The sequence below is a fragment of the Pomacea canaliculata genome, linkage group LG1 (assembly GCF_003073045.1).
Source record: "Pomacea canaliculata isolate SZHN2017 linkage group LG1, ASM307304v1, whole genome shotgun sequence".
Classification (NCBI taxonomy): domain Eukaryota; kingdom Metazoa; phylum Mollusca; class Gastropoda; order Architaenioglossa; family Ampullariidae; genus Pomacea; species Pomacea canaliculata.
In genome coordinates, this window is record NC_037590.1 from 14,928,107 (window position 1) to 14,941,884 (window position 13,778).

Consider the following 13,778-nt stretch of genomic DNA (forward strand, 5'->3'; position numbering starts at 1 on the left):
AGTTAATAGGAACATTATATTTTATTCATTGAAGTGAAAAGGTTTTAAATTTCAAGTTCTTAGTTGTGGATGGGTAACGGATAATACTGTTATTCTGATTGTGATTTAATGTTACTAAATAATAGGTGATCACTTTAGACGATTTAATGATTTTCATTGGAATATCATTCGATAACTTTAGAATATTTAGCAATAGTCAGCTGATATCTAAGTTCGTAATTTCTTTTTTTTTTGTTGGCGAACGAGCTAAACAAGAGAGAGGAAGATAAAGAGAGATTAAGAGAAGGAGAGAGAGGGGTGAATTCTTGTCCTTTCTGTTCCCTTTGATGAACATACTTTCTAGGATAAAGGCTAAGTTTAGCTCCATAGGCTTGATGTGTGGTCTGCTAAAAGAATTACCCAAAGTGAAGTGCATCATTTCGGGCACTATCCTCAACCTTTTATCCGACATTGGCTCAGCGCTCAGTAAGCAACGCTCTTTGCATGGCCAACGCTAAACTGAGCATGTCTGACAGGAACAGGAAGAGTACTGCTCGCAGAATGGGCTGATGGAATATTTATGACAATCTTTCACGAGAGCAGTTCTTGGTCCCTCTTTCAGACGCAGCATACTACCCGCCAGCTGAGGTCCCATTATATTTACATTATTTACTCTTTCGAGCGATGTTGACAAAGCCTTCTCACTGCCTTCTTCGTCAGCAGTCGACTCGCAATTGTCCATACTTCCTTCTCTGCAAATGTCTATCTGAGCTTTTAAAGGTCTAGAAGGGAGCAATGTTTTCCCCTGATAACTGGTTAAAGCTTAATGGAGGATATTATTTGATGATGATGATGATGTAGTTTTATAGCGCGCCAGTATCCGCATCACAAAGATGCGCTCAATGCGCGATTGAAAAACAGCTGGGGGAATTCTCTCCGCAAGGTCACAAGTACACATCTTTTCACGAAGAATAACCGTTGTACAGTACCTGTTGTTGACATAGAAACACACTCCGCCGCCAGCGCCTTGCCCAGTAACTGCAGCAGATCTATTCTCAAAAAGTTGTGTATCGCTCATCAATCTTGCCACGAATCGACTGGACATTGGAGAGCACTGCGTCGATCGTCCAGACGAAACTTCTTGAGTCTCCGCTTCACACCGCCTCAAGTGGAGGGAGCCATGCGATACTTTCCAGATAAGACAACTAACCTACACAGGTGAGACGAAAGCGATCAGAAGTGAGAGCTGCAGACGTCGTTCTTTCGCCCTCTATTCTTGTGTGCACTGAATGTGTCTGTGTTGTTGACCTTTTTCTGTGAATGGCTATATTGTAGGCGTGTATCTTGAGAACAAGGGTTAGTGGGATTCCCCAAATTTTGGAAGATAGTTTCTTGAACTGAGCTCATCCATTCATTAGAAATAAATGAACGCCAGTAGAGCTGTAAAGCCCAAGATGTTTTCAGTTTTTGGCTTTTCGCACACGACTAGGCAGTCAGCCGAAAAGTCTTATCTTCACACTTATCTTCGAGGCAACAGCTACATGGAGGAAAAGATGAAGACGAAGTGTCTGATGTCCAAACGACACTGCCGTTTGGGAATGTTTACTAGTCGCTCGCACACAGCTGCTGATAAGGTCTGCGTATGAAGCTCAAGATGTATTAGTTTTTGAGTGTCTTACGACCTGACTATTCAGACATGTTTTACTGAGAATTGTTCTGTTCTTGCCAAGAGATATCTGACGTGCCTACATCTTCACCTGCCACAAGAGACCAAACAATCAGTATAAGCACTTTTCTTTTTCCAAAATAGAGCTTTTTGCTTTCTAAGTTTAGTCTTTTTCTTTCTTGTCTTCCACGGGTTCATACTTTTTGTCGATTTTTTTTTTCTGTCAGCTATTTTTCTTTTTATAATCTCTTTCTGTAATCAATTTTGGCTTAGAAAGAAAGTCCTTTTCTTACAGTCTTGGTATATTTCTAAAAGTTCGTGCAACTACTATTTGGGGAAAAACTGGATCGGAGAAACAGGCAGATGTCGTATAAATCAGCTACAGTCAGACTAGGAAAAATGTTTGCTTTAAACAAAACCTCGAATCTCTCACATCTGTTTCGTTTTCATTTTTAAGATCAACGATGTCTGTACTGAACATGTGTCTCGCAAGCCTCTGACAATAAAAGACATCAGTCATCTGTCAAGCAGGATTTTGTTCAAAGTATTTATAGGTAAAAAATGTCTTCCATCTGAGTGAAAATAAATTATAGAAAAATCTGTAAATGATGCAGCAGGAAACACTCGTAGGTGGCAGGTGGTGAAGCTGAAGACAGATAACTAGCTGATGAGAAAGTTGAGGAGAGGTCTTGTTGCGTGTATCTGACACTTCTCAGATGATCCGAAGAGCTTGTTGAAAAACAAAATCGTGGATAAAAACTCTGAAATGCTGTAGACCTCATTTAAAAAGTACTTTCGTGCAGTGTATGATTCTAATTGATGTGTTTACTTGAATGCTGCTTAAGTGTTGTTGATGTCGAAATGTAAACATCATCGTCCCTCACCACCCCTCCTACAAGTACGCAAGCGCACACACATACGAAGTACCTGACAGACATAAATTTCACTTAACCAGTTTCTGTTCATGCTTCGTACATTTTCTGTAGAGAGAGGCCATTTTAGAGGGAGGAAAAGTCTATTTCCACGTTTTTTGACCGGAAAGCTTAATCGGAAAATCAGACACTGGAGTGTTGCGAATCAAAGGTTTCTCAGCGTCTCTGCACCTGTCTCTGTTTCCACTTCATCATCAAATCATCGACAAAGCTGAACGAGAACTTTTTTCTTGCTTGTCGACAACAATTTGTCTTCTGCTGTTATTTTTAACCAACTTAGATATGTTTGCATGTGTGGATGCATTTAGTATGTCCAAGTGTGTGTTTGGTTTGGGCAGACATTTCTTTTTTTAGCACATTTTTCCGAGCCAAAAAGAATGTATGAAAAATGGAAAAAGAAATCAAAGAAAGAAAAAATAGAACAAAGAAAATAGAGAAAATAGAGAAAAGAGAAGACAATGAAAAGAGGAGTGAATAAATGAAAGAAAGAAAGCATTAAAAACGAGAAAACGAGAAAGGAGAGACAAAAAAGGGAGAAAAACGTTTGTATTCATACAGGCGAGAAAAAAAAGTGAAAAGAAGGAAAGAATAATGGAAAAGAAATAGAAGCTAAGGCGTGAAATAAGAAGGAAAAAGAAAAAATAAAGAAACAAAAGAAAGAAAGATAGAATAAAGAAAAAGGGGAAAAAAAAAGACAGGTTAAGGGACAAGATAAAAGAACGACCTCGACATAGCATTCTCGCAAGCAGCTGCTGAAGACGACACGTGACACTGATGAACCCTCGTGTAACGAGTACCGAGAACTCCTGTTAGTGCAAGGCACCAAGACAAGACGAGAACACTCAGGGAGCGCCGTAGATAAATAGCAATTATTTTGACAATAGTTACAACACACTGTGACCGATGATCTGTCAGTGTTGTTTATCCTGTCACAGCCAACAATGAGGTCCACCTCTCCTGCCAGCCACTACGAATAATTAGACAACACGTTAAGTGCATAGTTACAAAACTGAGTTTTTAGTGTAAAGGTTCTTTGTAGAAGTCGCACTTTTGTCCAAAACCTGAAGGAAAGACTCACTGCCGTCAAAAACATTAAAAACAGACAAAATAAAGCATAAAAGAATCGTTCCACCAAATCCTCCCCACCCACCACACCATAAACAACTTATCTTTTCCATTAAAAAAACATGTTTTTAAACATTAGTTGACGAAGCTTTAAATAATTAGTAACGATTTTTGTTCTGAGCGAAAAAAGGACGTAGAGCATTTCTTCTTTTCTTTTTATGCTGCTGCTGATGCCCTCGGTTGTTTTTGATTATTATCCCTTTGATTCCGATGAATAACACTTTGAAGAAATTGCGTTCCAGACTCTCTAGTAAAAGCTGACTGGGTAGTGACTAGACTACATAGCGAAATGTGGATCTTTGACGATATATTGTGTGTGTGCAGCTCATTAATTTTCTTCTGTGTTGAAATACGGTGGCCTAGAGTTATCTGATATTTGCATGGTGTCTCATAAATTTGTTCCACTTCAATTTAGACATGAAATATGATGCAGATGCGTTCACCTCTCCTTTAACCAGTCCTCCTGGGTCATGCCTCCTCGGGGGTCAATCACTGCATGCGCTCAGTGTTAATGAGAAGGAGATAAAAAGGCTGGAGGGAGAGAAGGAAAAGAAGAAATGCTAGAAATACTTGTTTCTGACATCATTTGAGTCGAATCATCTTTTGGACCACGGCGTCAATAAGCAAACCCTTGTGAAAACATTCTATCTGATAAATTACAAATTTTACAGAGTGTATTTTTTTCTAAAAAGATATTCCTCAAGAAAGACTGTGGATGTGTAATATTAGTCTTTTTCACGATGCGATAGACATCCCATAAACGTAGACGAAAAAGAAGCAAGCTTAGAAAAAGGAGTATGGATTGATGAGTCAGAGAAGAAAAATGATAGGGGAAAGCCAAGGTCAGGAAAAAAGTCAAGAAATAGAGTTTCTTAGCTGAAAAGAGCTACATCATTTGAATATTCAAGCAAGTGATTTATGTGAGTTAATAAAGTTATGATGAGGGGAGCTGCGGGAAACCCATCAGCATTCCCCAGGTATTTCTAGGAATATATGAGTGTGTTATTGTAGACTAGAATAGATAACGATTTCCCACTTCCATGTTGTGCAGAAAACTGAGGAGAGAGAGAGAAAGTAGCCATTCACTGGGACCTGGGCTCTTGGGATGGAGGATGGAAGCGCAGCCCCAGTGGAGCTGATCCTGGTGCAGAGCAGGGGCCTGGGTTTCTACCAAAAGCGTTTGTTCATCTGTACGTGCTTCCTGCAAGCTTTGACCGTGTCGGCCCTCGTCTACGCCTCCCAATGCCATCTGGATTTTGCTCCTCCCGCGCCACCTCTGGCCACCAATGGAGAGTCGTCTGCGCGACCGAGATGCGGTGAGAAGGAGACGGTGACGAAGGACCCTCCTCGTCCTTCGAAATCGTCCGACAAAGCTTCTTTCCCGGCAGACCACGTTTCCGATCGTCTGTTGATTGTGTCGTCACCCACCACCTTGACATTGAGCTTAAGTGATGTTTCGACGGAAACTTTCGGGGATGTAACCAGCTCCTTTGGCAGAAGGATCAGGTCTATCCGAACGGAATGGGGGGAAACATATTCTACGGGCACTTTTGTGACACAGACTAGTCTCACAGACAGGTCACCTAGCAACAGCAAAGACATCGAACCCTCTGCTGCTGGTCGGGACTCAACGGAGGCATCTGCTCAATCTTACACCGTCTTTCCTTCGCAAAAGTGGAATGTCGAGTCATGGACGACAAGTCGCTTTCGGCACGTTGATGACGACGATGTGTTTGGTGAGAATTTACGTGAAGGATTACGTGCTTCTTCCGCGACGCCACCGCACAGCTCTGTCGGCGCCAATACCCAAACTCTCGTGTCTGCTGGTGCCACCCAGGCCATCCCTCTTGCTGATGTTGTATCAACGGAACGTGCGGGAACGAACACGTCTCCCCGTGATTTACCGGAAGCAGTCTCCGACACCGGCGGGGGCAGAAAGAACACAGTCTCGCGAGAGCCCACGACAACATGCGCCGCCGACGTCGAGGAAAAAAGCCCGATGTACTTTACTTTGACTTATCTTCCAGTCGACGAGGTAAGATTCTAATCGATATCTCAGTAATGATTTATCCCAATTCTATGATGATGTATTTCTCACACCACTACCACCACCACCACCACCACCACCACCCACCACCACCACCACCACCACCACCACCACCACCACCACCACCACCACCACCACCACCACCACCACCACCAATAATTGCAATCAAGCAGGTATTAAGAAAAATAATAATGGATAATTTTAATTTATTGCCTACTTGAGTTCTTTGCGCTTTACAGCAAAATGCAAATCGACAAATAAAAAGAATAAACACGAAATAAAAATAGTGTGCATACCTACAAAGACCAAAACGCAACGGCAAATAAAAGACACATCGACCGCCATAAATAAACACACACACACACAACCTCAGGGAAGAGAGTGTATAACAGCTGCCAAAGTTCCGTAGAGTGCTCGTAAACACCCATAATATACAATGGTTGATATTAGTGATAAAGAGGAACTGTCGAAAGAGAAGACCCGTAAATATAATATTAAATATTTTATGGTTTGTTCAATTGATACAATCATGCAAAATCTATTGAGTTGTCATCCAAAGTGTCAGCAGGTATTTGAGCTTAACTTACAGCTCGGCTACGAAGCGGCAAAAGTCCACAATCTCACGTGACTTTTCCCCCTTCAGATATATACACGTCAGCCAGCCCCTCAATACCTCATTAATTTCTCGCTGTTAATGGTGGACCTGCACCGCTCCTCCAATGTCTTCGGCAGTATACAACAATCTTTCTGCCAGAACGGACAGCAGGACGAGACCTGCTTGCAACTATTGAAGCACAAAAATCATCTCAGACTTGTCCACCATGCATTCTGCATGACTGATGATCGCTGCTTTCATGAGGATATTTCGTCAATTATTCAGCGCATGCGCAATGCACAATCGTCGGTGGTTAAAACGGAAGCTGGGGTCAGCTTGTCAGAAACTCAGTTGTATTTATTATGACAAACGAGCGTAAAGGGTGGAAAAGATCACTGCTGTGTTATAAGCTGTCACAACTGTAAATAAACCAAAAGACAAGTGAAAAGCTAGTATTATCTGCTCTCCCGATAGTAAATGCCTAAGAACCCGAAGACGAAAATTGTAGTTGCAAACGATTTAAACAGATGGATAATAAACTCAACGGCATGCGGTCGACATGTCATGACATGTCAGGAGTTCAGATAAATTACCCGTGTTCAATCAGCTACATCCCAATCATTGGGTATGAAAGTCAGTGAAAAACATTACAAGCGTCACTGCGACGAGCAAAACAATTGTTTACAGTATAAGTTCGAACCTTTTGCCAGGATTGGAGAGAATTGGCGTGAAATATGAGTATTGCAGCATCATGCATTGCTTCCAAAACAACCCAAAATAGCATTATAAGTGTGATAATTAGCACTAATGCAAGAAATAACTATCCACAATTTTGTCACAAAATTTTTTTTTAATTACAGGAATGAATCCTTGTAGAAACAAAGAAATGTGCAGAGTGATATTTTGCATACGGCCTTTAAGTTTCTCCGTCAAGTGATTGAGAAATAATATATATATAAAGCAACAAATCAGCAATAATACTTTTATTACAGTTTTTACTACACGCACATACACTAGAGAACCCCCACCCACTAGACAATTAAACGTTCCAATAAAAGTCAAACATCGCCAGGTGGTAGACCTGTGGTGTATAGTCACTTCAGTAGTCGGCTCAAAAACTTTTTTTTTTTTTTGGATGATTTTATTTCATAATACTTAAATACACCAAACAGATACAAATAAATATACAATATTTAACATCGTAGGAAAAATACAACCACAAACGCACAAGGCACAGTCAAAAAACAAGTCATACAACACAGTATGCGCACACTTCCATGTCAACCCCATATGAATGTAAGTTAAGCACTTCTCTCAAGCCTGAAGCAAAGCACGACAATAACAAGAAATTACATCCAACAATCATGTGACCTAATACCTCACACACACACATATTTAAAAAACACTTTCCAGAAATGTGCAGTTTGTTCTAGCATAAATCAAAATTTGAATGACACAAAAACTGCAACCATATTGTTCTCACAAAAACTTATTTCTCCTTTGTACAAAACAAAAAAAAAAAAAAAAAAAAAACAAAAAAAACAAAAAAACTATTTCACAGTTCAGCAAATGTATACAGTATATCAAAAGCTTTAGAAAAAAAGCTGAAAACAATTGTTCGATCTAGTCATTGCACGACAGTACCCTACACCCTCACTATGTAGGAATGTTTGCATAATAGAAATTCACAAATTTATTTAATCTCGAGGCAACAGCCAACAAAACTGTTATTCAGAGCAATAATAGCAAGACCCATTTTTATTCACATCAGCTAACAATGAAGAATCAAAATATTTTCTATATAAAACAGCAAATTTTTTTTTTTTTTTTTAAACCATGAAATATCACGCAAATTGTTCAGTTATACTAAACTTGTGAAACTGTACAGGCCAAAGTAATTTGGTTCAGCACAAAGTACAGTCTCTCTAAAAGCAGAAGTCTTTTACACTTTGCCTTCACGGCTCAAAAACTTATAAAATATTGGTAATTCTCCTGACTGCCAGGCCGTTAGCACCCACCTGGCTTGACACTGCACTCGGCTCCAGATCGTGAAAAAAAAATATTTCGTGGCAGTTAAGCGAAAGCCAGTTAGATGATTTGGAGCCAGGTGAACTGGCTGTACGGAGTTAAGATAAAAAGAGGGTCAAATATAAGCATTTTCATTGACCGCGTCTTGTTAACCATAAAATTAGTGCTTAGAAAAGGTCATCTGGTTCACAAGTGCTTCGTGTCTCGTGTAAAAACAAAAACACAACAACAACAACAAAGTGTTACAGGTATGAGAAGTTAGCACGTACCAACTTCAGCAATATTTTTCTCTGGCACGTGACGTAAGCTTCTCACAGCTGGGACTAAATAAATTATTCAAGACATGTCTGACGTCGTTGGAAGGAAGAGAAAATTAATACGTGTCACTGGAAATGTTGCTGCTGCTGTTGATGGCGTATTTGACTGAGCGGATGTCAGGAAAACAGAGACGTTTACAAGTGACTGGCAGCTGGAATGGTGAGAACAAATAGCCCATTAATCCAATCGTCTCGGCTGCGGAGGAGGCAACCTCGCCCCTCCACAAACTGTCATTGAGAAAACGAGCCTGCTCCAAGACGGAGCCACGTACTCTGTGTAGAAACTTGTCTCCATGTCTAAGGCGGTCTAAACAGAAAAATCTCTCTACACACGACAGCTCCATTCAAAGGAAAGCAGCCGTTAAAAGCTTTAAACACTTTCTTGCAAGGATAAACATGGAGGAAAGTTTGACCTGTATAACCGTCTTGAGAAAACTTTGCCAAACTGGATCAAACCTTTGTCCTTGTTTGTCCATTCGTTACATTACACTTATGTACTTCAATTAGTTTCTGACTATGCTGCAGTGGCTGAGGGACATTGATCGCCAGAAGCTGGCCCAGTACAGTACCTACTGCCAGACGTTCGGAGCCATGCTGGGTGCGGCGCTGGGAGCCATGGGAGCGGACATAGCAGGGAGGAGGAGACCACTGTACATATATTTCCCTTTGATGCTTATAGCACAGGCTCTGTCGGGCTTCGCCATCTCTTGGACCATGCTGGCAGCATCGCGATTTCTGGTTGGTTTGTTTGCAGGTGAGACTGTCAGCACGCCCTCGTCGCAATCATTAGATGATTTCTTTCTATAACCATATGTCATTTAATATATTTTTTAACGGGAACAAAATAAGTTTCTATGGATTGTAAAACTTTAGTCTTTACAATCAGTCCTTTGTTTATGAGCTGAAATTAAAGGAACTCTGCTGGTGAAAAGCAACAACAAAAATACCCTGTTAATTTAAAAACAAACACACACAATTTTTAGAGGATTCTTTGCTTACATTATATTTTTTTCTCGACCTGCAAGTCAGGCTAATTCTTGTCATGAAAAGAATGAAATGAATAATTTCCAACATGAACTTATTTCTAAAGGTTGCTATACTGTAAAATCTATTGAATAATATTTTAACAATAACAATACAAAAGAACTTTTAGTAGCATAATTCAAAATGTTTAAACATTGCTAGATGAGATTATGTGGAATAAAGCAAGACTGCCCTATCCTGTCAAACTGTTCTTGCATACATCTTGCTGTCTTTTACTCCATTCATTAGTAGTTAAACCTCTTTTGAAAATGTTGATAAACAGTACCTTAGTGCAACACCAATACTATTTATCTTGACGTTTAGGTGTAATTTGTTTCACTAAAATCCTGCAATGCCATTAAAGGAAACAGCTGCAAAAATAACTTTTATACCTCTTTCCCTAATTACATTTCTGTTAATTAAAGTCTATTTTAATATTTTTTATTTTATTATTACAATCATTGCTCGAAAATATAAGTTGTAGTATAATATGACAGATTAAAAACTCCATGCAGGTAGTGAACGTAAATAAAAAGTGTAAAATATCCATCCTCTTTGATATTTAAAAGAATTGTGATAAAGTAGTTTACTATGCAATAAATGTGTTCATACAGTTTTTTTCTGGCAATGCAAATTTGTAGCGATGCCCACTGAGAACATTTTAAAAATACAAAAGTTAGATTTAAAAAAATACAATCAGGGGAACAATCTGTCAACCTATTTCGAGAGATGATGCGTTAGTATGAGTATGTGTGTGTCTTAACAAAATAGTTATTCTTTATTACAGTAATAATTTTATTTCTTTGTACCTTTATTTATTTGTTTTTTTATATGGATTTTGGTTTGACTGGTGGTAATTTAAACTTCCTTTCAGTGCTGACTCTGTTTTTCAGGAGCATGCGCAGTAGTAAGCGTGGTGTTTCCGCTGGAGTTCGTGGGCCCCGAAGGGCGAGATGTCTGTTTGTGTTCAGGGCTCTGGGTCGCCGGTGTTGTGTTTATCTCCCTGGAACTTCTCATTACACGACACTGGCGTTACCTTGCCTTTATTTCCGGCGGCGTTGGCATTCCCTTAATTGGTACATATTTGTGAGTATGCTCCTTCTGAAGAAAGAATAGAGCGCAAAGGAAGAGTTTACGGATCCTATGTAGAGTATTCTGAACTTGACAGACTGTTTAATATAGAAATTAATCGCGAAAACATCCCGCAGATGGTCCTCATTTGGTAAATGGGCTAATTAGACTTTCAATTGTACATATCGTGAAGTATGCTTTATTTTATCTTTTGCTCATAAACGACATAGCCTCATCCTGCCAACAACAAAGTCATATTGCTTCAACTCGTTAGCTTTCTCGATTTCCTCGGGGTCAATCGCTTGCCAAATATCTCTTCTCTATGTAACCTGATGCATTATAGTTGTCGACACTAACTCCTTTCTGAAGTAAAATGATTTTTGTTTGTTTGTTTAGTGTTGCGTCCGAGAGCGCCCGCTGGCTGATGTGCCATCAGAGGTTCACAGAAGCCGAGATGACGCTGAAGGAAATCATTTCTTGTAATGCGTCCACCGTGCCGGACTTTCTGTCGCTGTTCGACAAGTCACGTGCCTGCGTGGTGACCAACATGCACAACAAGCGGTACACGTTTCTTGACCTGTTTTACTCCCTGGAGACTACAAAGTGGACACTGGCACTTACGTACGCATGGTGGGTATCTCTACTGCACACCCATGAGTCACTGGGCATCATGACAGCCTCTTCCACCCTCGCCTGCCTTTATTCCACCCTTATTACACACCTTACATATATGTCACAAGCTAGAAGTTTATTATGATGAACCTGACATGTCTAACTTATGCAGAATGCATTGGTGTGTGAGCATATGTCACCACCTTGCACACACCTCCCTCTCTCCTTTTTCTTCATTTTTTTTCTAACCCTTCCCAAGTCCCCAACTACAGTCACCTTTGTGGTTGTCAAGACTTTGACACTCACTACACACCCTGTTTCTCTCTGCAGTTTAGTGGCATCGTCTGTCTACTTTTGTCTTCTTGCCAAGGTCAAAGACATGACTGGCAACATCTACGTCGACGTCTCATTGCCGTTTGTCATCGATTTGCCATTAGGCTGGTCTGCCGTCGTTGTGAACAGATGGTAAGGCACATTACTTTTGCAGCGTGTGTTTCGAGGTTTTAGTTATGGCTTAACCTTCCTGTCCTCATTTACAAGTCAAATTACCTTCATCTAGGCTCGCGAATGCCAGTGACACGGCAGCGGAAACATTATCTCCATTACTGTCCACCTGTCAACAGCTCACTGGATCTCCGCTGCAAAGAATGGAAAATTTCTAGCTTTAATGAGATAGTTTCGATTTAAATATTTTGAACCAACACATGCATCTGTATAATGCTTCCTGTTCTTAGCCAGACAGAGAGAATCAGCTGCTGAATCAAATAATTCACCCGACTTTCGTATGCAGAAGAAAGTATAGGAGAACACTGCTTAGGAGCTGAGAAAAGATAGAGCTGTTAGTGTAACACCAGTGTCATTAGAGCTGTTGATGTAACGCCGGTATTACTAGAGTTGTAAGTGTGATGCGACCTTAAAGCTAAAAACATAATGGTATTGTATCATTTAGAAAGGACGAAAGAAAGAAAAAATAAATAAAAAGAACAAAATAACTTTTGCGCTTGAAAGGTTCCTTTGAACAGGATTTACTTGTCTGAAGATATCGCATGAGACAAGAGTAGGCGGCATGTTTCTGTCAGTAATATTATTAAATTTTTTTGCGACCAAGAGAAGCCTTGAACTCTCATTTCTGATATGATGCATTTATTCCCAGGAGCAATAACCGAATATTGCCACTCAGCCTTCAAAAGAAATCTCACTCTCACTTTCTGTCTGCGACACACACACTCTGGAATATAAATAAAGGCGAAGATAAAGGTTCCCATAATTTAGTACTAGTCCTGCTATGTGTTAGCCAGAAAATACCATGAATTCCCATCAGGTTGTTGTGTGCTCAAGTTGTCAACTGGAAATCTATAATTTTGTCTATAATTCTGTTGAGCATGTCATCGTCATACCTGCCTTGACAGGTGTCAGGAGATGCTCTTGTGCTCGAGATCGCTTCGAATGCGCAGGCGCAGGTGTCAACAAGTCGTCCTTTTTTCAGAAACAAAATCAACCTCCCATTTGGTTATCCAGCAGCACTGCTTTCTTTGAGCTTTACAGACCCTCGATGACTTGGACGAGACCCTGTTCGATGATGAGTTTTCGCATCACATTCCATAGTCCTTCGTACCAGACACTGTCAAAAGCCTTTCTAAAGTCGATAAAGTTTTGATATAGCTGACAAGACTTGTTAAGCAAAGAACTATAATAATTTCTATAAATGGACAATGAAATGGTATTGTCTATAGATTATATATAACGCAGGAATTAACCTTAATTTTCATTGCCACGACCATTCCAAAAAGAGGAAAAAAGAATTCTACTCTCTTCTACTCGCCTCTCTACTACCTGTCACCTTTAATCTGGTTGTCTCCTTTCTTTTTTCACGCCTGTATTACTGAAACTATTTTTTGTGCTGGCCTCCCATTACTTCACATCCTTCAACTGGTTCAGAACGCTGCTTCCCGTCCGGTGCTCTCTGCCTGATCATATCACCTGCCCCACCCCCTTCCTCCTCGCTTACTTCATTGGCTGCCTGTCACCGACGATATCCCATCTGAACTGTCTTTGCTATAAATGTCTCCATCACTATGCTCCTGATTACCTTTTTTTCCTAGCTCACACTCCAGACCCCATCCCACCCACTTGGTTCAGCGGCTGACACACTCTGATGCCACTTTCCCCGCTTTTTATCCTGCTGACCAGCGAACTTTGCCTACGCCGGGCCCTGAGTTTCGAACACTCTCCAGACTGCCCCTGCACCTCTTTCAACAGATTTTTTAACACTCCCCTAGCGTCTTGAACTATTTTCGTAGGATCAGTGCAGTTTAAATACTTCATGAGCTTTATTTAGATGAATGCCACGTAAGTATTTGCACTGCATTGTCTGACGTGCTTG

At 40.4% G+C, this 13,778-nt stretch overlaps 1 protein-coding gene across 4 annotated transcripts in view; it reads left to right on the forward strand.

Annotated features, from left to right (window-relative positions):
• Positions 1-13,778, forward strand: part of LOC112572230 (solute carrier family 22 member 4-like) — a 32,085-nt gene that overhangs the window by 13,094 nt on the left and 5,213 nt on the right. For all 4 annotated transcript variants that reach the window (XM_025251806.1, XM_025251822.1, XM_025251829.1 and 1 more), the window contains exons 2-6: positions 4,754-5,737; positions 9,215-9,443; positions 10,606-10,798; positions 11,180-11,413; positions 11,726-11,860. In XM_025251806.1, coding sequence (XP_025107591.1) covers positions 4,808-5,737; positions 9,215-9,443; positions 10,606-10,798; positions 11,180-11,413; positions 11,726-11,860 — 1,721 coding nt within the window. In that variant the 5' untranslated portion in view covers positions 4,754-4,807. The remainder of the gene's footprint in view (positions 1-4,753; positions 5,738-9,214; positions 9,444-10,605; positions 10,799-11,179; positions 11,414-11,725; positions 11,861-13,778) is intronic.